Raw genomic sequence first — 23,300 nt, 5'->3', positions numbered from 1 at the left:
AGTTAATTCTATGTAAAAAAAAATACATCATATTGCTGAATGTAAATATAAGACGAATTCATATGTTTTCCTGCTAAAATTTTAAAATAATTAAAAAAAAAATTCTTTAGTTATTCTACAATTATTATATTAATACAGCTATATGACGTATATTATCTGAATTTTTGAAGACGTGTTAAATAATGTTAACTAAATAAATAACGGTTGTTTACTGTTATTTGAAGGTTGGTGACTTTTTTTTTTTTGTGTAGTCTATTATTTACATCTATTTCAGGTGTTAATAATGAGGTGCAAGAAGATGAGGCGACATTTAAGTCACGCTGAAGATTTAAATAACATCCAAGTCAGAAATAACACACAACTTCTAATTTTCTCCTCAATAACAGAGAAAGGTGAACAAATATTGACCTTTGATGTCAGAAATAGTGAAGCCAGACTTGATTAATGCAGTGCTACACTGTAAAAAGCTGCTTTGGCTAAATTATTGTATTAATATTATAGATAAATAATATTCCGAATGAAAGTTCCTCATATCACTGCGGGTGATTTATTTTGTGTTATTTTTTCCCCCAAAAATCTTTTTGGAGTCTCTTTTTTTTGCAGCGGAGGACAAAACTGATGCTCTTATAATGTAGTGTGGTGTCACAGACACACGCACATACACACGCACACACACACACACACACACACACACACACACACACACACACACACACAGTATTGTCTGCTGGATCAGCAGTGTTTTTATATAGAATCTGGTTCTCAGTGTGTTCCAGGTCACTGACGGTTTCTGCAGAAGAATTAGGACATAGTGTGTGTGTGTGTGTGTGTGTGTGTGTGTGTGTGTGCGTGTGTGTGTGTGTGTGTGTGTGTGCATGTGTGCAGGGGATTGATATATATTTCCATGACTGTATTCAGAACAAAAACTACACTTAACCCACTTTCCCCTTACATCAGATGACATCATTTTTACAATAACTGCCAACTGATTTCCTCCAATTTTGTGGATAAAGAGCGATTCGCCTCTCTGTAAAAATCTACTCCAAGTTCATTTTCAGCTCGTGCTGCTCTGATATTTCCAAGACATTAACATTAACCAGAGTGAAGCATCAGAGAGCCACATGCAGCCGAAGCATCAATAATGCAGCGCTCTCTGTCATTAACAGCCCTGATGTTTTTATCTGCTCTACTGTATCTTTTAGTGGTTGGAGTCAGTGGGACAAATTCATGTTTTGACATTTAAAATCTCCAGAGTTAAACAGACCATCAATATAAAGAAGAAAAATAAATAAATAAGGAGTGTCTCCTCAGATTACTTCTTGCTTTCCTTCTGATTCATGTTTCATCACTTTGTACATCAGCCAGCACCACCACGGATCAATTTATCGAATTCTACTTTGAACTTGTCCCAAAGTAAAACTGCAGTGGAGCTGAAGACATTATTCCACATTATTCCAAACAATTTATGGTATCTCATTAAACAGAAATCTAATTTTCATGCTCTCCTGCCACTTGAGAAACATCCTTTAAATGCATTGTTTGGAGCTACTTATCCATAGTCAGTATTACCTGTGTTGGATGGTGTTTAGCATGCCCACAGTTTTTGGAAGTACTGACACAGAAGGTAAGTAATGTACTGTAGCTAAGTGTGCTTTAATGTACATTATATTTACAATATTTTCACATCTTTATCTTGCTGTCAGACAGCACTTTCTGACTGGAAACTGACATTTTGTGCCAGTATTTGAGTCCCCACAATGTTGGCGAGCCACCCACTGAATGATTGTGCCCATATGGTTGGTGAATGCCTGTAATATCATATATAATATAACTCTTATGAGCTATTTTTTGATTTTATCATTATATTTGTCCAAACAATGTAGCTTGCATCTGTAGTTTATATTTTAAACGTTATTCTGTCGTTGCTGCACATTTGCTGCAAGGACTTAATTTGCTCTTTCGCAAAAACATACAAGACTGGCAGCAAAGTCAGTGACAGACGTGTTTCTGAGACATCTTTTCTCAGCACAAAGTAGAGTTGGACATGTCTACCAAAAACTGAAATTAAACTCTTATGAGCGATTTTTGTTGTTATCATTATATTTGTCCAAACAATGTACCTTTAGTTGTACCAGACATTAAAATGAACAAGAAATTAGAGAAAACAAGAGTGGTCTTATAATTTTTTCCATGACCGTATTTGTATTCCATGAATGTATTTGAGTCTCCACAGTGTTGGCGAGCCACCCACTGAATGCTTGTGCCCATATGGTTGGTGAATGCCTGCAATATCATATATAATATAACTCTAATGAGCTATTTTTGTTGTTATCATTATATTTGTCCAAACAAATGCACCTTTAGTTGTACCAGGCATGACAATGAACTAGAAATAAGAGAAAACAAGAGTGGTCTAATAATTTTTTCCATGACTGTAGTATTTGAGTCTACACAATGTTGGCGAGCCACCCATTGAATGCTTGTGTCCATATGGTGGGCAAGTCCCCACAATGACTTTTGATGACTCAACTAGTGGACAATTGTCTCCATGTGGTCGGTGAGTCCTACAATCCTGGCGTCTCAACCACCTACTGCTTGTCCCCTCAGTATTGGCGAACCACCCACTGAATTATTATCCACACATGGTAAGCTATACATCCATCTATGCTCTCTTCAAAGACTCCATTGACAAAAACAGGAATTTTACTCTGCAGAACACAAGAGTTGCTGGTCTATCACTGCCTCACTAGGGACTTTTTTGTGCTTTTGTGTGACTTTGGTGAATCTGTACTATCCCTTAAAAACACCAAAGTCACACAATAACAAAAATAAACTAGTAAATTGAGGCACAATAGACTTGCAACTCAGCAAGTGTTCAGCAAGGTTTGAATTACTGATTTTTTCAATGAAGTCTGGTGGCGTTGAATAAAGCATTGTTATTGGCTTCAGTTGAGTCTGATAGGATTTAGGTGCAAACAGGCAGTGTGCAGAGGCAATGCAAGAAGTGCATTGAAGTATTTTATACATTTTTTTCCCCATTTCCCATCACCTATTTCCTCACTGTGGAATGTTTACATAGTTATAGAACTTAAATCTGACAAAACTGTGACTGGACTGCAAAATGCAGAATAATTAACATGCATAGGTGTAAATATAAACAGTAAGGGTATATATGAATATACATATAAGATATATATATTATTAACATGCATACTCTACAATGAAAATTGTGCACTTGTGTAGTCTCATTCCAGTATTTTTAGAATATATTTTCAAAATTGACTAATTTGAGGCCAACCATTAATAAATTACCCAGCAGAATTTAACTCCTGACACAGAAAGAAATTCTTTAAACGGCAGCAACCCTTGAACAGCTTAATAAATCTCTATCAAAATGTAGGTTGGACTTCCCTGGCTCTGAGAAGGGAGCAACACTGTATATTGTTTATTTATAAGGCACGACTGAAAAAACTTCCACTCTACTTATCGAGCCTACTGAGCTTCAGATCTCTTAACTATCACACTCGTTCACATAACCCACTGGCTCTTAATATCCCTGCTGTTAAGACGGAGGTAGGGAAATTCACTTTTGTTTATTTCGCTCCTTTTAAATGGAATAATCTGCTGTCTCAGCTTCAGTTGGATACGCTGATTCCTTTTAATCATTTTAAAGACATTCTTATTGATCTTATGATTTCTGAATGTGCATGTGCTCATTGAATTTATTGTGCTTTTGTTGAGTATATATTATTATGGATATGTAGTGTAATGTGTTGAATTGTATTTGTACTGTAATCAGGGCGCCATTGGAAATGAGAGCTTGCTCTCAATTGGCCCTCCCTGAATAAATAAAGGTGATGAAATGAAAAATGGGTAACACTTTACAATAACCATCATTTATAAAGGGTAAACAGACAGTTTATTAATGTTTAATCATCATTTATAAACCGTTTATAGACCATTTATAATGGTAAATACATCATTTATTAATGTTTAACTAACTAAATCATTTATAAATGGCAAATAGATGGTATATTAATGTAAGTTTATAATTAATTTACCATTAACAAACAATTAAATTATAATTAATAGTTTATTAATAGTTTTAGCTGCACTCATTATAACATTTTTAACACCATATTTAGTATGTTAATGATTTTGAAATGATTCATATACCTTTAAGAAATTGGTTGAAACCATTTAAAGATTGAATATGTATAACACTTTGTAAATGGTTAATAATTGGTTTATAAACCATCTATAAACATTACTTAGATGGTTATTGTGAAGTGTTACCGAAAAATGAAATAAAATATGATCAAATACTGTATCCGTGTCTGGTGGTAGAGGTTACTTGGACTTGTGACTATAGTATTCTGAAAATCTGTCCTTTGAGTATGAAAACTGCAGCTCCTGTGGAGTGACTGTGCTCAAGTTGAATTCAGGTCGCTCATAATTGTAATATTGTTTTACAGCTGGAAAAAAAAGTAGCAAAACTTCCTCTCAAACTGCCCCTGAAGCCAAATCCCTTTATTCGCTGCCCATCTGTATACTCAGTAAGCTCCACACAGCCGGGGTTTACACACACACACACACACACACACACACTGCTTCTCTAAATCCAGGTAACAAACCATTTAAAAGCCAAACCACAGCTCTCCCTGTTGTCCTGTGATATATAAACCTCTGTATACACAGCTGGACTCGCACAATGACACAAACTTACATTGAGTCCTTTCTGGAACAGCGTCTGTCCCATCACGTTCGCCAGCATCCGGATCAGCGCCGCCCCCTACAGACAGCACACAGAAACACACTTTCAATCACAATAACTAGTGAAAACATGCTGAAAATAATGAACTAATGGGGTCAAAACGTACTTTTTTATAAGCTATCCAGTCAAAGACTCGGTCGATGTCCGTGGCCTGCTCCACCTCCTGGGAGATCGGGTGGGAGGTGCTTAGACCGTCCAATAACATCACCTCATGGAGGACATCAGTCAGAAAGCGTTGCTTCTCCTGGAAACACAAACATTTTGACTTAGTCACTTATGGAGACACTATATTGGCAGTCTCTCACTGGGGTCCGACCATAACCCCCAACCATGACATGTCCACTATCTTTGAACCAAATCTTAAAACTAATTCTCACCATAAACAAAGTCTTTTCACTGAAAATAAGAGAGCTCCATAGAATGGAATGGAATGGAATAGAATAGAATAGAAAGAATTGAATGGAATGGAATGGAATAGAATAGAATAGAATAGAATAGAATAGAATGGAATGGAATGGAATAGAATAGTCATTATGAAATGCAAAACAAAATTAAGTGCAATACTCAATCCAATCCACTTTATTTATATCACAATTTTTAGCAAACACAAGGTTTCCAAAGTTCTGCACAAACAATAAATAGATAAGAAAATACAAAGAGATGTAGTAAACAGTAAAATGCAATAAGATAAAATAAATTAAAAATAGGATAAAAATAAATAAAATAAAATGTAAAATGTACTGCCCTCACAAAATAAAATATGCATGTATACAAATAAAATAATAATAATAAAAAAATCAACATAAAATCAACAACTAAGTGGAGGAGTATAAAAAAGTACTATGTAAAAACATATAGTTAAAAAACAAATAAAACATGGAGAATTAAAAACAAAAACAAACAATACATACATCCACGTCCACATACATACAAAATTTCATGAATTCATTTAAGGCTGTGATGAACTTTGCATAAAAGCAGTTTTTTAGTCTGTTTGTATGTGTTTTCATTGTCCCTTTGAGGCAGTGTGGGGACTCACTAACCATATGGAGACAAAGATCCCCAGCTCTATCGGATCTTTTCTCCCATATGTTTGCTAGTTCCAAGAACGTTGGAGACTCATGACTCAGGTCTCCATATGGTTGGTGACTCACCTACAATTTCACTTGTAAGATTTTTGTCCCCATATAGCAGGAAAGTTCCCACAATGGGGCCAACTCATCTGCCAGATGCTTTTCCGCATACGGCAGGCAAATCCCATCAATGTTGGCGAGCCACCCACTGAATGCTTGACCCCATTTGGTAGGCATTTCACCTTCAGGATCCTTGTCCCTTTATGGTAGGTGAGTCCCCACAATGTTAGCGACTTAACATCCACAATATAATTTATCCTCTTCAGTGATATTTGGACTCGTGGCTTGCTTTGGTTTTCCTCCAGCTCAGCTTTCGCCAGACTCTGGATAAATAATTAAGTTTTATTTGTTAGCAAAACAAAGTTGGTCAACAAACTGTCATTCAGTGGAGCAGTTGGTTCAGCAAATAACTGTTTAGTTGTGTAATTAATCTGGTTAATATTTGTTTTATTATTATTATCTTTGTTTCTCTTCTCATTGTATATTCTTGTTACCATTCATCATCCACTAGATTCCTCTTCTCTCTTTGTCCTCTACTTCTTTTCTCTTCTCCGTTTTTATTTTTTTATTTTTCCTCTCTCTGTTTCCTCTCATTACTCCTCCTTTTTCCTCTCTTCTCCTCTGCTCTCCTGGTTTCGGGGTTTTAATAGACATCTGCAAACATGGCGAGCTGTAACGAGCTCTGTCTAAATTACCCCTGGGATCAGGCTAAATCCGGAGAAGTGCGGCTCTGTCTAATTCATGGATTACCGTGTTTACTATGGAGATTTGGTTTTAATGAGCCTCCATCTTGTTAAGCAATGGAATTGTTGGCTTATTAAGTTTCAGTCGTTAATGAATCGAATGAGCAGGAAGTCCTTTTAAAATTAACAGTATCTGTTGGGATCTGGCTAATTCTTGGTCCAATGTGGCACCGTGTAATTCACGGATTAAAGTTGTTTATTAAGTAGGTTTGGTTTTTAATGGATCTACATGTAGTTAAACAAAAGTTTCTTGAGCTATTACATTTTTAATGAGCACTAGAATCAACAAAAAGATTTTAGATATTACAGTGTCTGTTGGGATTACGCTATGTTTGGCAGATGTGGCTCTGTCTATGATGCCTCGCATGAAATATTAATCTTGTCAAATAATATATTTTAAATTAGTCTAAATTCAAGTTTGAATAGGAACAAAATGTGTTCACAGAGGCTGATCTAAGACTCGATTCAGAGAGTATTATGTTTCTTTTGTTCCTCTAAATGGTAATATTTCTGTCTAATATCTGGGGGCTGAGTTGCAATAGTACAGAATTACGTAATAAAAGCAGCACCGTCTTGTAATCCCTGTATGCATGATGTGAGGACACCAGTTGCAATACTTCATCTGTCCACCAGGGGGAGCTGTGATTATGGAAGCATGTTCCAGTTCGCCTGAAATCACCTGTTATGGTAATATTTGATGCATGACAGAAAGTGCTTTTCACACAAAGCAAACTTTTGCTGTAGTGCTTGTCATTATCGTATTATAATATAATGAAAAAAGTATGCTGAAGTTTTTAATAAAACAGCTTTTTTGGTAATAAATATTTTATTGATTCTTCTATAAACATAAGTCATAAGTTTTCATAAAAGTTGTATTTTGAGGCGAAATTGTGAAATGTGACATTAAAGAAAATGTGAATTAGTTTCCATCAGCTGGTAAAGAGCAAATAAACAAAGCTGCAGTAATGTACTTTGGTCAGCAGGTGGCAGGCTAATCCGTCAGCAAACAGGAGAAGAAGAAGAAGAGAGAAAAAAACAAAAAGACAGAAAATGGAGAGAAGTATTCAGAAATTAGATTAAACTTCTAATTGTTCTTTCATGTCAGGAGGAAACAGCTGATCAGTCATGTGATTAAACGTTCGCTACATCAGAACTTATTTGGAAAAGCGTTTTCAAAGACAAAAAAACACCTCAAGTGAGTGTAAAAACTTTTAGGCACATTTTCGAAAGTTTGATCAAACTTTGCTGTTTCCTTTAAGTTTTTCTCATGAGAATCTTCAAAATGCACTGAGAAATTTGTTGATGGAAACATGATTATATAAGATAAAATAAAAACGGGAAAAAAAGGGAAAAAAAACACAATTTCATTGTTTATGCTTACATTCATTTACAGGATCATGATGTTATTTGACACATACAAAGTAGTTAACAGATACTTAAAAATATCTTTTTTACTTGTTTAATTGTTACTACCTTTCTTATATTTCTAGTTCATCCTGCTTGTTTACTATTTATTGTTGTTTTTATTGAAGCTCCTCTCTATGTTGCTATCCACTTTGTTGCTGTAATATTGGAAATTCCCCCCATTGTGGGACTAATAAAGGAAACCTTATCTTATGTATTGTACTTCATATCAATATCCATTCACATTTGCAATACACTCCAACTAGCCTCCACACCGAGTCATATATTTTTAACTCCTTTCCTTTTAAGGAATCTAAAGAGATTTGTTCATATGATGCACCTTTACCAAGTCTGGGAGCCATTTATGAGAAGAGGCTCACCTGGGTTACCCCAGCTTCTCATTATATTGAATTTAAACACTTTTGGCCACACCGAGTCAAACCATGCCACTCCACAAACAGTTTTAACGTGGTGAGTTCTGCTGGGATAAACTGGAGACCCCCCTCCAAACAAGTGTGTGATTCAAGACTCAACTCAAGAGACCAAAGAGAGACAACTTTAAAAGTCTCTTTGTGTGTCCAGCTCTCAGTCCTTCTGTAGCTTCTCACTGAATCTCTGTGGTTTGAAGTTTAGTTGCTCTCCTGTTTATTCTTTCACATGTGCAGCTGCTTTATTTCACTGTTTCATATCGACTTTCAGCTGTTGTACGAGTCGTTGCTGCCCAGCATTTCATGATCGACATAATAAAAGCTCTTTAAATCACAAAATAACTGGCAACTTTTATTGTGAAGAGTTTATAGAAAATGAAGTGTGTTTATCACCTAATTAGGCATGTTAGAGGCTATTATTCTGTGAAAATACTGCATGGAGGAAGCAGAAACAGCTAAAGAGAGAAGAGCTGCTGCAGGGGGACTTTTATTGTGAACTTTATCAGAAATAAATGTGCTTTAACCAGTTTAACAGCCACTACTTTGACCACTAGTCAGCTAAAGACCCTCAAGCAGGCAACACTGTTATAAAACCAAACCAAATCAAGTCAGGACATGTTTATGGAAAAGAGGCTATACATTATTGTTCCAATAACACCTCTACGAGCTGATTATGTCTTCTGATCTGTGCCGTGAGAGCCAACAGATGTGTGAATCAGCAGAACTGAAAACTGAGAATAAAACTGTCTGGAAATTATAAACATGAAGCAACAACAGCCGTGCAGAGCTGCCATGTTATTTATCAAGAAAAAATGCAGCTTAACAGGCCGGTACAGCAACATGTCAGGCCAAACTTGCACAAAAAATAATAATATAACGTATTAAATTTGATGCAGAATTAACAAGAAGGTGCAAATATTTAGGAATTTCTTGTAGCATTAAAAAAAAAGGATTTTTTAAAGGGAGTCTGGGAGTTTCTCCTTCAGCAACTAAAGAGAGTCTTACTGTTAGTGTTTACTGTGAAATTTGACATGTTTACAATCAATAAATGTCTTATTTTATTAATTAAGTGTAAATGGTGAGTTGTCCTGGAAGGTAACACACACTTTCACAAAGTTTCTAAAGTTCGCCAGAAATAAACAACTTCAAAAAACTACATTTTTCAAGGGAGACTGGGGACTTTTTTGTGGCCGACTAAATATAATCCTGTGGTTAATGTTTACTGTTAAATTTGACATGTTTACTATCAATACATGTCTTATTTCATGAATTTAATGTAAATCCTGAGTGCTGCTTCAACCCTGGCAGGTAAAACACACTTCAGATTGTGCCTCTGTTTCTTTTTATGAGCTGTAATTACAGCCAATAACACCATAAACAGTGATTTTCTTATTTGAACACAACAGAAGTGGTGATATGTGTCAACACCAGGCCACAATGGAGACAAGTGTGATGATGATAATAGAGCAGATTAAAGTGTTTTTCTGTGGCAGGTTGTTTTCAGTCATAACAGTCTAATCTGGATGCAGTGAAAAGTGCTGTGTGTGTGTGTGTGTGTGTGTGTGTGTGTTGACGTGTTTAACAGGTCGTGTTGAAGCCAATGCTAATGATGTTTGGGCTCTGATGTGACATCCAGAGGAGGAGGGGAGGCTCGTCACAGAGCTGCAGGTTAGGAGTCAGAAACACTGCTAATAACAGCTTCTTTTACTCAACATCTGGAGTTTTATATGAATGGACCTTTACCCTGTTGTGTGTGGAAGGACCCTTTAATTACTTTTTAGGTAATTTTGTGTCTTTTTAATAATTGTGTATCTTTTTGGTCATTTTGTGTATTTTTCGGCAATTCTGTGTATTTTTCGGCAATTCTGTGTATTTTTTTGGCAATTCTGTGTATTTTTTGGCAATTTTGTCTCTTTTTAAAGTAATTTAGTGTTTTTTCAATCATTTTGTGTCTTTTTTGGTCATTTTGGGTAATTGTGTGTCTTTTTTTAATATTTTTGAGTCTTTTTTGGTCATTTTGTCTTTTTTTTTTAAGTAATTTAGTTTTTTTTCAGTCATTTTGTGTATTTTTTGGTCCTTTTGTGTCTTTTTTTAAAGTAATTTTGTAATTTTGTCTTTTTTGGTAATTTTTCGTCTTTTTTGGTCATTTTTTGAGGTAATTTTGTGTCTTTTTTTAATAATTGTGTGTCTTTTTAAAATATTTGTATGTCTTTTTTGGTCATTTTCTGTCTTTTTTTTGGGTCATTTTGTCTTTTTTTAAACTAATTTAGTTTTTTTCAGTCATTTTGTGTCTTTTTTTGGTCATTTTGTGTCTTTTTTTTTTTTTTAAGTAATTTCTTCATCATTTTAATACCTCCTCCAGCAGCCCCCAGGTAATTTAAGAATAAGAATGAATGAATGAATTAAGAGCTTTTTTTCCTCAACATGTTCCACCTTCAGCTGTTCAGGTCATGATTATATTGTGTTTTTTGTGAACTTTTGTGTGATTTGTCTGTGTGATTTTAGTCCGATCAGATCAGTGATTCTCAGAGATGTTTGTTCCTGGTCTTTGCAGTGCACAATGTTTTACATAAAAATAAGTATTTTGCAGAATGGAGCTCTCTCTTGTCGCCTACTTACTGATCCCAGAACACGTCGTTAGCATTAGAGTCCATCTTTTTGTTTGCACTAAATGGGCCGTTGGTGAGCCATCCTACAGCTCCCCACCCCCACAAACACACACACACATACACACACACACACACACACAGTCAACCTGAGGGGAAATGCTTTAGTGACCCAGAGAACAAGTTTAATGCAGCCTAAATACATCACTTAATTCCCTAGAAATACCTTATTTACTACACAAATAAGCACAGAGTGAGAGTGTGGGCAGCTTTCCTGCTCAGACTGTAAACATGAAGAGTAAAAAGGTCTTTCAGTGCTGTACACTTTCATTTTCATCATGTTTAACAAGCAACAAATCTGAAGCTTCTCAGGGTGAACACTGATGCAAGAAGGTTTGATTTACTGACTGACTGATTGATTTTAGAGTCGTGCACCGCAGAGGTCTGCAACAGTCCTTGAATGGATCTCAGGTTTACACAAGTTTCCATCAGAAAAAGTGACCAAAACTGTCACAATGACACAATTACCCTAAAAATAACAGGGTTATTCAGTCTGAATTACAGTTTTTGCTGATATTTACATTTAAATTTGCAGTAGAAAACCCACAGCTGCCGGTATTTTACCGTAAATTATACAATATATTTGTGATAATATATACAATACATACATATACAATATATTAAGTGTAGAACAGGGGTCTCAAACTCAAATTACCAGGGGGCAGCTGGGCAGTATCAAAATGACCAAAAAAGACACAAAATTATTTTAAAAAAAGACTAAATTACTTAAAAAAGAAAGAAAATGACCAAAAAAGACACAGAATAACCACAAAAGACACAAAATGATTTTAAAAATGACACAAAATTACAAAAAAAGATACAAACGTATTAAAAAAGACACAGAATTATTAAAAAAAGACATACAATTACCAAAAAAAGTAATTAAAGGGACCTTCCAAACACAACAGGGTAAAGTACCATTCAGATAAAACTCACATTAAACTTTCATATCAAGGTGGGGGCCACAAAATATCGTCACGAGGGCCACAATTGACCGTGAGTTTGAGACCCATGGTGTATAATATTTGCCTCTGTGGTGTTTTGCAGTAGAAGTATGAAGCAGCAGAAAATGTAAATACTTAGGTACAATTCAAAGTACTTAAGTACACTTAAGTACAGTACTTAGTTACTGAATGCATCAGTTTGTAACACATAAAGTTTACAAGTTGGATTAACACAACAGAAGGAGGTGGGAGGGGCCAGTGGAGTCTTGACTCTGATTGGTTAAACGACCTGTTACATACAGCGATAACTGGGCCACGCCCCTTTCTGTACTGGGCCACGCCCCTTTCTATGAGCTTTATAAAGCTCCGTGAAGCAGCTCAGCAGTCAGCGAGCTGTGGAGCTGCAGACATGACGCACATCACCAGAGAAAACTCGGAGCAGATTCGTGTGATGAAGGCGAGCGGGAAGTCAACACACGACATCCAGAAACATTTGGCAGGTTTGGGCGTCAAAGTGTCTCTGAGGACGGTGAGGTACCACTTCAAGGAGAGGACGCCGCGGAGCTCCTGGCCCCGCAAACTGCACCAGTAAGTGACCCGACAGCCAGTGTTTGTTCTAATCAAGTAATCAGAACATTTACTTGATAGTAGAAATAACACAGTTTAGAAATAAGCTGTTGCAAGTAAAAGTCCTGCATTTAAAATCTTACTTGAGTAAAAAACAACTAGTATTTGTTAAAATATATAACTTTAAATTAAGACATGGGTCTCAAATTTGCGGCCTGCGGGCCCCGTGACGATATTTTGTGGCCCCCACCTTGATATGAAAGTTTAATGTGAGTTTTATATGAATGGTACTTTACTGTGTTGTGTGTGGAAGGTCCCTTTAATTACTTTTTGGGTAATTTTTGTGGCTTATTTTGGTAATTTTGTTTCTTTTTTCAACTAATTAATTTTTTTCTGTAATGTGTCTTTTTTTGGTCATTTTGTGTCTTTTTTGGTAATTCTGTGTATTTTTCCTCTCTTTTTGGTAATTTTGTCTTCTTTTAAGTAATTTTTTTTTTTCTGTCATTTTGTGTCTTTTTTTGGTCATTTTGACACTGCTTTCCTCAACATTTTCTTCCAACCAGGCTATATAATACAACTGTCTGACTATACAATTATTAACTGACTTACTTAAGTAAATTGGCAAAGAAGCACAGCTGGAGACCGCTAACAAAGTTAGAGACAAGAGAGACAATGAAAGTGCAAACCCCGCGAAAAAATTAGCTTAACTTTTGTGTCTTCACACAAATTGGGTGGGTATTAATTCATGATTTTACATATTATTTGAGGCATTTTGTGTCCTTTTTTGCTAATTTTATGTATTTTTTGGATAATGCTGTCTTTTGTGGTGATGTTACGTCTGTATTTTTGTTTTTAAGATGATGATGAAACATGTTCGTTAACGTTCGATCTCTCCGCTACAGTAACATCCTGACCACCATCGACGAGGTGACGAAGAGCAGCGGCAGGACGAAGACGAAGGCTCAGGCTCTGCAGCAGAAGATCGAGGCGGACTTCGGCGTCCAGCTGAGTCTGACGAGCGTGCGCCGCGCCCGCCGCAACCTCGGCTGGAAATTCGGAAAGGCGACTTTCTGCCCGATCAGCAAAGAGCTGAACAGGGAGGCGCGGCTGCAGCACGCCATGCGGCTCCTGGAGGCCGGCGAGACGTGGCACGACGCTCTGTTCGCCGACGTCACCACGGTCACCCTGGAGCACTTCACCACGCTCTGTTACCGTAGAAACGGGCAGCTGATCGCCCGGCCGCGGCCCAAACACTCGCTGAAGCTGCACGTGTGGGGGGTGATCACGCGGCGCGGGCCGGGCCCCATGGTCATCTTCGAGGGGAACATGGACCGCCAGTACTACGAGGAGGAGATCATCAAACGGGTGGCGGGGCCCTACGTCAGGGACAACCACGGCCCCGAGCACCGCTTCTTCCAGGACAACGACCCCAGGCACACGGCCGCCGCCGCCAGCATCGCCGCCGAGGGGATCAACTGGATGAGGACGCCGCCGCAGTCGCCAGATCTGAACCCCATCAAGCTCGTCTGGCAGTCGATGAAAGACTTCATCCGCAAGGAGGCGAAGCCGCGAACGAGGCAGCAGCTGGTCAGAGCCGTGGACTCCTACTGGGCCTCGGAGCTCACCCCCGGTTACTGTAACCAGGTGATCTCAGGCCTGGAGGAGGTCCACACACTCATAGTGAAGAACAAAGGAGGGCCCAGCGGGAAGTGAGCCACGATCTACTCATGCATTTATGATCTACTCATGCATTTATGTCTTTTTTTAATGCGGCATCAAAATAAACAAAGCTCTTTCAAGAAAACAACCTTTGTGGGTTTTTATTCTTTCATTTTGTGTCTTTTGTGGGTTTTTTGGGGGTCATTTTGTGTCTTTTTGTGGTCATTTTGTGTCTTCTTTAGTCATTTTGTGTCTTTGTGTCTTTTTTTAGTCTTTTTGTGTCTTATTTTGGTCATTTTGTGTCTTTTTTTAGTCATTTTGTGTCTTTCTGTGTCTTTTTTTGTCATTTTGTATCTTTTTTAAGTAATTTTAGATATTTTTCAGTCATTTTGTGTCTTTTTTTTAGTCCTTTTGTGTCTTTTTTTCCTTTAATCCAACATAAAATGTGATTTGAAACCATTTTTTAATTTGTTTTTATCTTCAAACTTTTGTTTTTCCACATATAAACTAGAAATTTGATGCATTCAGGTTTTCAGGTTCAGGTTCTGTAACCAGGTGATCTCAGGCCTGGAGGAGGTCCACACACTCATAGTGAAGAACAAAGGAGGGCCCAGCGGGAAGTGATCAACAATCTACACATGCATGTATGATCTACTCATGCATTTATGTCTTTTTTTAATGTGACATCAAAATAAACAAAGCTCTTTAAAGAAAACAACCGTTTAATTCTTGGCTGTGTGTGTCCAGGTTTTTGGCTCTGCGTTCAAATGTCTTCCTGCAGCTTGAACAGGTGACTCATGTTCACCTCTTCAGGTGATTAAACAAAGAGGTAAAAATGTTTCATTAGCTGCCTTAATAACTGGCCAAAACAAATGCAAACACTGAACCATTAAAGAAGTGTTTTCTGAATAGAGAAGCTGCAGTATAAATTAGAAAAAAAATAGAAAAACTACAACAGGGACTGATGAACTTCGGTATTAAGTATTCTGAAATAAGTCTACTAATTGACTAATTTATTCACAAAACTGGCCTCATATGTCCAGAAATCCTGCATCAAACATGAAGGGAAACATGAGGAAAAGCAGCAACGTACAACAAATAAAGAAAGTTGGGGTTTAGGCTCCTTTCTGACATATATTCAGTTAAAAACTACCTTCAAACTTTTGTTTTTCTAAATATAAATTCTGAATAATTCTGAATTTGTTGCATTCTGTTTTTAGTAGCTCTTAACCACACAGTTTAGCACCTAAACCTGATAAATCTGCAACTGTCCAGTTAACGGTGCGATAACGACCTTCTGCATGTATAGTAGGTGGATCAGATACCTTCATATCCATATATATGAGGCTGATTACACTAATAAAGGCTATTTAATTGGGTGAAAACGTTGGTGAACAGATGGTCCAAACCAAGGAAAGATACAGAACTCTGAATTAATTCCTGGATAATAACTGGAAACTGGACCAGAGAACAGCACTTCTGAAATATAATGTTGGAATAATATATCATGTAAGACAACTACAATGCTCTAGGTGGCTTAGTTTATTTAATAACACTTAAGTATATCTGTTGGTTTTTAATCCTGTGCTTTTTGAAAGTATGTTTCCTTTAACAAATCGCCAAAAATCTCCCATTTATCACAGAAAGAAACCGTAAAAAACAGGTTATATTTGCAAAATTTGAACTTTCCGCAAGTTCTTGAATGGATCATAGGTTTCTGGAGGCTTCCATTACAAAATGTGGCCAAAATGTGTGTCTCAATGTGTCATTGAGACGAACGGTCACGGTACTGGATAATATCTGGAAACTGGACTTCAGACGGCACCCCTGCATCGTAAATCTGTAAATGAACTAAACTATTTTGTTGCTGTTTGTCTGTTTGTGTCAGATAAACAGCTTCTTTGATAATAAATCCTTTTTTTCCGGGCTGACAGAAGCCAATCTGACTAATTCCTGGATATTTGTCTTGGGCTGATCCGATCAAAGGCTCGGGCTAACTCCTGGGTAAAGAGCTTTGATTTCAGAGTCAACAGAAACAGAAACACAGACAGAGTGGAGGCAGGTTGGATCTGGGGACTCCACCACAAATTACAGAATTAGTTAAATAGCACATTTGGATAAAACCCAAATTACTCTGCACAGAGAACATTACGAAAAAAAAAAAAAAGTGGAGTAAGAATGAGACTAAATGAGACATCAGCTCTAATTAACGGAGACTTTAAGTCACCTGGAGAGAGAGAAAGGGTCCATCTGGTCCATATGGCCGATACGGAGCAGATGGACCCACATGTGGAGGACGGCTAATGGGCCAACAGTCAGTAAACACACACACACACACACACACACACACACATTCCTGTACTTCTATCTTTGTGAGGACCCTCACTGGAATAGTGAATTCCCTTACAAGGTTATAATAGTTTTGGATTTTTCATTAGTTTTAGTTTTAATTTTGTTGTTCATTTTTGTTTTCGATTTCAGTTAGTTCTAATGAGTTTTTAGAGTGAGTTTGTTAGTTTTAGTTTATATTTTTTGAAATGCTTTAGTTTTAGTTTAGTTTTTATTAGTTTTAGTTTTTTGTAATGGGGTATTTGTTGGGTGGGAGATTAAAAGAGGTCACAGTAAATTTTGCCTTTATTTACTTTGTCTTATCCATCTTCATTATGTATGAAAAAAGCTGACAAAGATGAAAACGAAGGACATTTTCACTATAATTGTAGTTAGTTTTGTAACCACACAATATAGTTTCAGTTAATTATCATTATCATGTGACCTTTAACCCTTAAAAAAAAGTCTGAAATCTCAAAAAAGCCTTTAAAGAAGTGAGGACCGGTCCTCACTTTGCAAAAATGTCCTCACTCTGTTGGTAAAAATGTGTTCTGGTCCTCACTATGTAGGAAGTACAAGAACACACACACACACAGACAGATGGAGCGACGGGGCGAAGCAGCTGCTGAACTTTTAAACGGCTGCTCGTCTCCGCCCTCCGTCCTCCTTCTCTTCCACCCCGTCACTCCTCCTCTCCTCCTCCTCCTCCTCTCTTCTTCTTCTTCTCCTCCTCCTCCTCCTCCTCCTCCTCCTCCTCCTCCTCCTCCTCCTCCTCCTCCTCCTCTTCCTCCTCTCCTCTCCTCCTCCTCCGTCGTGTCAGTTAAAAGTGTCTGGATGACAGACGGCTCGCTCGGCGTGTAACTCTTTCCAACCGAATGCTAATTCACAGCCTGGCAGGTGTGGCACATCAAATATAGTTTGGGTCAAACAGTTTAACGACTTTATTAAAGCGATCGCTGTCACTGCAGTTTATTTATTTTATCCATTTGGGCCTTTGCACCCCGGCTGCAGCTCACCTCTTTTATTGTGATTTGGTGAGTTATGAAGCAATTAATCCTGCAATAAATGACTTTATTTAGATAAATCCACCTGGTTTTATGATGCCTCCTTCTCTGTGATGTTACAGTCCTATACAACATGCAAAATCAGTGACACGGCTGTTTAAAAGCTGCAGATATTCTGTTTTTGTTTATTACTGTGGGCAAATTACAGGCAAACACAAGATACATGCACTGATATATATAGTCTAAATAAAAACCCAACTGTAATTTATCTAAAACAGCTGTTCTCTGTAGTTTTATATCAAAGAAACAGGAGGAAATAATGCATTTGCATGGGACTATTTTCAGCGGCGGATTAATCCACATTTCTTTAAAACAGTGGTTCTCCATCTTTTCTATCATTTAGTAAACTGATGATTTTTGTCAAAGTGATATATTTTTGAATATTGCACTATAGAACGTACGGTTACGTTGTAACCTTTGTTCTCTGAGTGAATATGAGTGACTTTCTAAACTCTTAAAAGCTAGTTTTTGTTGCTATCATTATATTTGTCCAAACAAATGTACCTTTAGTTTGATATCAAAGAAAGGAGAAAGGAGGAAATAATGCATTTACATGGGACTATTTTCAGCTGCAGATTAATCCACACTTCTTTAAAACAGTGGTTCTCCATCTTTCTATCATTTAGTAAACTGATGATTTTTGTCGAAGTGATATATTTTATGGCTATAACAATAAGAGTTCAGATGGAAAATGATGGAGGGTAAAACTTAGGCAACTAGTGAAGGCAAAAACTGCAACACCTTAAAAATAAGTGATGATTTTAGCAGATTATTTTCTGTGAATATTGCACGATAGATCGTATGGTTACGTTGTAACCTTGGTTCTCTGAACTGACGAACATCCGGGTAGCTGAGTAATCAAGTACAGATACACAGAGCGCCTCTTTGGCCAATCAGCACCTCCGCTTTATTTTGTAACATTTGATGCCACCTGGTTGCCATAGCGCCTCTTCGGCCAATCAGCACCTCCCCTTTATTTTGTAACATTTGTTGCCACCTGGTTGCCATAGCGCCTCTTCGGCCAATCAGCACCTCCGTTTTATTTTGTAACATTTGTTGCCACCCGGTTGCTATAGCGCCTCTTTGGCCAATCAACACATCCGTTTTCTGCGCTCGATTGCTCTGCCTCAACTACCCGGATGTTGAAGAAAATTGAATTTGAATTGTGAGAACTGAATGTTCAGTTCCAAACTAATACATTCAATTTCTAATTACAATTCAGATTCAGTTTTTAAATGCAATGATTCAAACTGAAATATGCAAGTTCAAATCATGTGATTCATATTCAGCTTTTTAATGCAATTATTCAAGTTAAGCGATTCAAATTCAAATAAAAATAATTCAAATTCAGTTTCTGGTGGCACATATTTCAGCCCATATGAAGATCCTGTTGCTATTTTAAGGGGATTTATTGAGTGTAAGAACAATAAGAATGTCCTCAGATTCATCCTTTCAGGTGAATATTGAATTATTATTGAATTTACAGGATGAGCCAGAAACAGCTCTTCCTGTCTGGTTAATTTTACATAAACCGCTCTCTGTTAAATGTCCAGAACATGTATAATGTCATGCCATTTATTGAGCTTTGTGGCTTTAATGGCCTGAACCAGGACAGGTGATTGTACCTGTCCCCAGTTAACCCTGCAGGAGAAACCACTGATGGGTTAAAGTGACTACAGACACTTTAAAAACACAGAGAGTGATTTAAATAGAGCCTCTGTGTCAGTCTGTCAGAGGGGAAGGGAGCAGAGGAGCAGATGAATATTGATTGTTCTCTCTGTGCTCTCTTTAAAACATGAATATTTCATATTTTCGATTTCAAAGTCGAAGTCTATTTGTTTCACATCAGTTATCTGTTGGTGGGCATTTAAACCTCTAACCTGCTGCCTCGCTGCTGCTTTGTATTCAGCAGATTAACAGATAAAATGCTGTCAGTGTGTGTCGGCCGCTGATGGGGAAAACTACTCAAACTCTCAAGTTAAAGCAGTAATAACACAGTTATTACAAGTTAAAGTCCTGCATCGAGCAGCAGAAAATGTACCGATGCATTAACATATGATGTAAGATAATGCAGTAGGTGGGGGAGATTGGAGTTTATTCAATAATATTTCACCATATCTGTTGGTTTTTACCCCTCTGAGTTTGAAAAGTATGTTTTCTTTTAGATATTCACCAAAAATACACCGTTTATCGTAGAAAGAAACTGTAAAAACAGGCATTATCATCACAATCTGAACTTTCTGATTGTCCTTGAACAGATTATTGGTTAAGAAAAAAATCTGTTATAAAAAGTGACCAAAAATAAAGTGTTTGCACGAACCAGATCCTGTTAAAAATATTAACGTGACGTGACAAATATTCATTGAAAATCTGTTTACACGGAGCCAAGAGGAGAGGACAGGAGAGGCTATTTACACAGAGCAGAGAGGAGAGGACAGGAGAGGCTGTTTACACAGAGCTGAGAGGAGAGGACAGGAGAGGCTATTTACACAGAGCTGAGAGGAAAGGACAGGAGAGGCTATTTACACAGAGCTGAGAGGAGAGGACAGGAGAGGCTGTTTACACAGAGCAGAGAGGAGAGGACAGGAGAGGCTGGAAACATGACAATACTGAGAATATGTACAATGTGTGGAGAAAACTGCTTTGGTTATTTTCTGTCTTTTTCTGTTGTTTTTCTGTGATTTTTGGTAATTGCGTGTTTTTTTTTTGTTGTTGTAATTTTATGTATTTTTTAGTCATTTTATGTATCTTTTGGGTAAGTTTGTGTCTTGTGAGGTGATGTTAGGTCTTTATTATTGGTCAATTTGCCTTGTTATTTGACAATTTGTATCTTTTCTTGGTCATTTTACGTATAACTTCAATATGTACAATATGTGGAGAAAACTGTTTTTTTTACAACATTGATGACAGTTTTGGGCACTTTGAAAAGTGTTTATATTTCAGTTCTATTTATTAAAATTTTAAAATGATAATTTATCAGAGAAATTCATCTTTTTTTCCTGATTTCTATCATTCTAACTGTGTTATTCTGCACAAAGACATGTTTGAGTTGTTCCCACTTCCAGCCATGATTGTGCTGATTCCATAGAACTGCAGGTATTATAGGTTTATATAGATTTTATGTATTGCAGTGAAATACAAGGACACAGTGAGAGTAAAATGCAAAAAGAGCAACAAACTGACAGAAATACAGTTATTTCCAGCTCTTGTGTAGAGGAGTTTGGGTCAGTCCTTCATTACTGCTCTATTGTGTCCATACAAAACATTATTATGGCTTTTTGCTCGTGAAACATGTTTCACTAATAATAAAGCTAATTAAATGGGAGACCCCGGCTGGAGAAAAAGTCACATTTTCATAATTTTTCCGGTTTTTATTTCGCTTGTTTCTCATGCTCTTACCGAATAAATATGACTTTTTAATCCAAATGTGCAGGAAAAACACGAGTGCACATTGTTCTGCAGCAAACATGGATGTTTTTTTTCATTAACACTGCTTTTATTATTCACCTTTCCCATGATAAAGAGCTCTCAACGGCAAGAATATAAGTTTGGATGCTCCAGAAGTAATTAAAGTTTGGATGGTGTGGTGATGTAATGTGGTCAAACTTTAGTAATTGGTGTTTATTCAACCACAAAAGCAGAAATCTAACTTTTTTCTCCTCCAGTCAAGACGCGAAGAGGGTAAATGGCGTGTTGCCGAGCGACTCGGCTCTCCTCTGAGCTTCACAAAAACACCCTCAGCGTGAGTCGGTCCAGGTTGGATCTCTATTCAGATGAGAGCGAGCGGCTTGAAAAGGCGTCTGATGTGCTCATTCTCGCCTCTCCTCAGGTGATCGGTGTGAGAGCTGCTCATCAGCTGCTGCTCAGACGCTTTAATGACTCGCGCCGACACAAACAAGCTCCACAAGTGTCCTGTGTCTGTCGGTATGAAGCAGAGATATGAAAAAACTGAACAGCAGCAGTTGGGACTCGTTTGATTTGCAGCTTTAGGTGAAATGTTGCTCATCAGCTGCTGTTCAGACGCTTTAATGACTAGATGCAAACACAAAAAGGCTGCAGAAACAGACACAAGGACATGGAAAAGACACAGAATATGGTGTTTTATTCAACATATAAGAGATGTAAATGAGCTGAGTTAACCCTCTGGAGTCTCCAGAAGCTCCCAATCCAGACTTCTTCATGACATCCAGACTAGAAAACAAAGCAGCGTGGAGCCCTACTGTAAATTTACCTCTAAAGTTCTGGCTGTAAACTCCATGAGGCCAGTTTCAGTTTGATGATGATATACCAAGTAAAACTGGAGACAAGCTCAAATATATTTAGTATAAAATGATAGAACTGGATGTAACCCTCTTATATGTTAGATTTGACACCTTTGTTCACATTTGCAACATTTAAAAATCTTTATTGAGCATGATAGTGTTTTGAAAGTTAAAAAAAAAGATTCAAAATCACATTTTATGTTGGACTAAAGGACTAAAAAAGACATAAAGTGACTAACAAAAGACACAAAAAGACACAAAATGACCAAAAACGACAAAAAATTACGAAAAAAGACACAAAATGACCAAAAAAAGACACAAAATGACAAAAACACAAAAAATGACACAAAATGACAAAACAAAATGACAAAAAAAACCCACAGAAGAAGACACAAAATGAGTAAAAAAAGACACAAAATGACCAAAAAGAGACAAAAAGAACTAAAAAAAGACACTAAATGACTTTAAAAAGGCACAAAATTACCAATATTACGCTAAACACACAAATAAAATAGAGTCCCACTAGAATAAAAACCAGAGTTGATGACAGGATCACACACAATCACAAGATCTCATTTATGATGGTTTATTTTTTTCTTTTTGGTTCGAAATGTTGATCCAGTAAGTCGGAATAAAAAAAATCATATAGGTAAAGTTGTACCGAAAAAATATATCCCAAGATGGCATTTAAACATTTTTTAAGTGTATACAGGCAGGATGAAAAGGATTCAAAAATGGACGAAATAGCCCAAAACTCCATCGAGTTGAACTCTAGATGTTGCATGTTTGGAGTCTTTCATAACTGTTTGCTACATTTTCTATTGAAGTCTGGTGTGTTGGGTTTGTTTTTTCTGCCTTTTCTTCAGTATTTTGATTTTAATATTTTTTATTTCACCCTTATTTTAGCAGGAAGTCCCACTGAGAGACCTGGCCAAGGTAACAGCCACAACAGGATATATAAAAAAATCTGAATAAATTGGAAAAACAGCTTTTTAAAAAGTGGTTTAGTTAAGTTATCTGTTGGTGGGCATTTAAACCTCTAACCTGCTGCCTCGCTGCTGCTTTGTATTCAGCAGATTAGCAGATAAAATGCTGTCAGTGTGTGTCGGCCGCTGAGAGGGAAAACTACCCTTATAATACAGTAATAACACGATTATTAACCCTCTGGAGTCTCCAAAAGCGCCAAAGCATGGCTTCTCAATCACATCCAGACGTAAAAACAAAGCAGACCAAAAAAAGACACAAAATGACTTAAAAAAACAAACACAAAATGACCAAAAAAACACAAAATGACCAAAAAAAAACACAAAATGACCCAAAAAAAAAAG

The 23,300-nt window shown here is 37.1% G+C and overlaps 1 protein-coding gene across 1 annotated transcript in view; it reads right to left on the bottom strand.

Moving 5' to 3' along the window:
* Positions 1–23,300, bottom strand: part of LOC131961113 (thyrotropin-releasing hormone-degrading ectoenzyme-like) — a 267,325-nt gene that overhangs the window by 56,335 nt on the left and 187,690 nt on the right. The window contains exons 7-8 of the mRNA XM_059326384.1: positions 4,881–5,018; positions 4,727–4,792 (exon numbers count right to left, since the gene is read on the bottom strand). Coding sequence (XP_059182367.1) covers positions 4,727–4,792; positions 4,881–5,018 — 204 coding nt within the window. The remainder of the gene's footprint in view (positions 1–4,726; positions 4,793–4,880; positions 5,019–23,300) is intronic.

This window comes from Centropristis striata, chromosome 22 (genome assembly GCF_030273125.1).
Source record: "Centropristis striata isolate RG_2023a ecotype Rhode Island chromosome 22, C.striata_1.0, whole genome shotgun sequence".
Taxonomy (NCBI): Eukaryota; Metazoa; Chordata; class Actinopteri; order Perciformes; family Serranidae; genus Centropristis; species Centropristis striata.
This window is presented reverse-complemented; position numbering and strand designations above follow the sequence as displayed.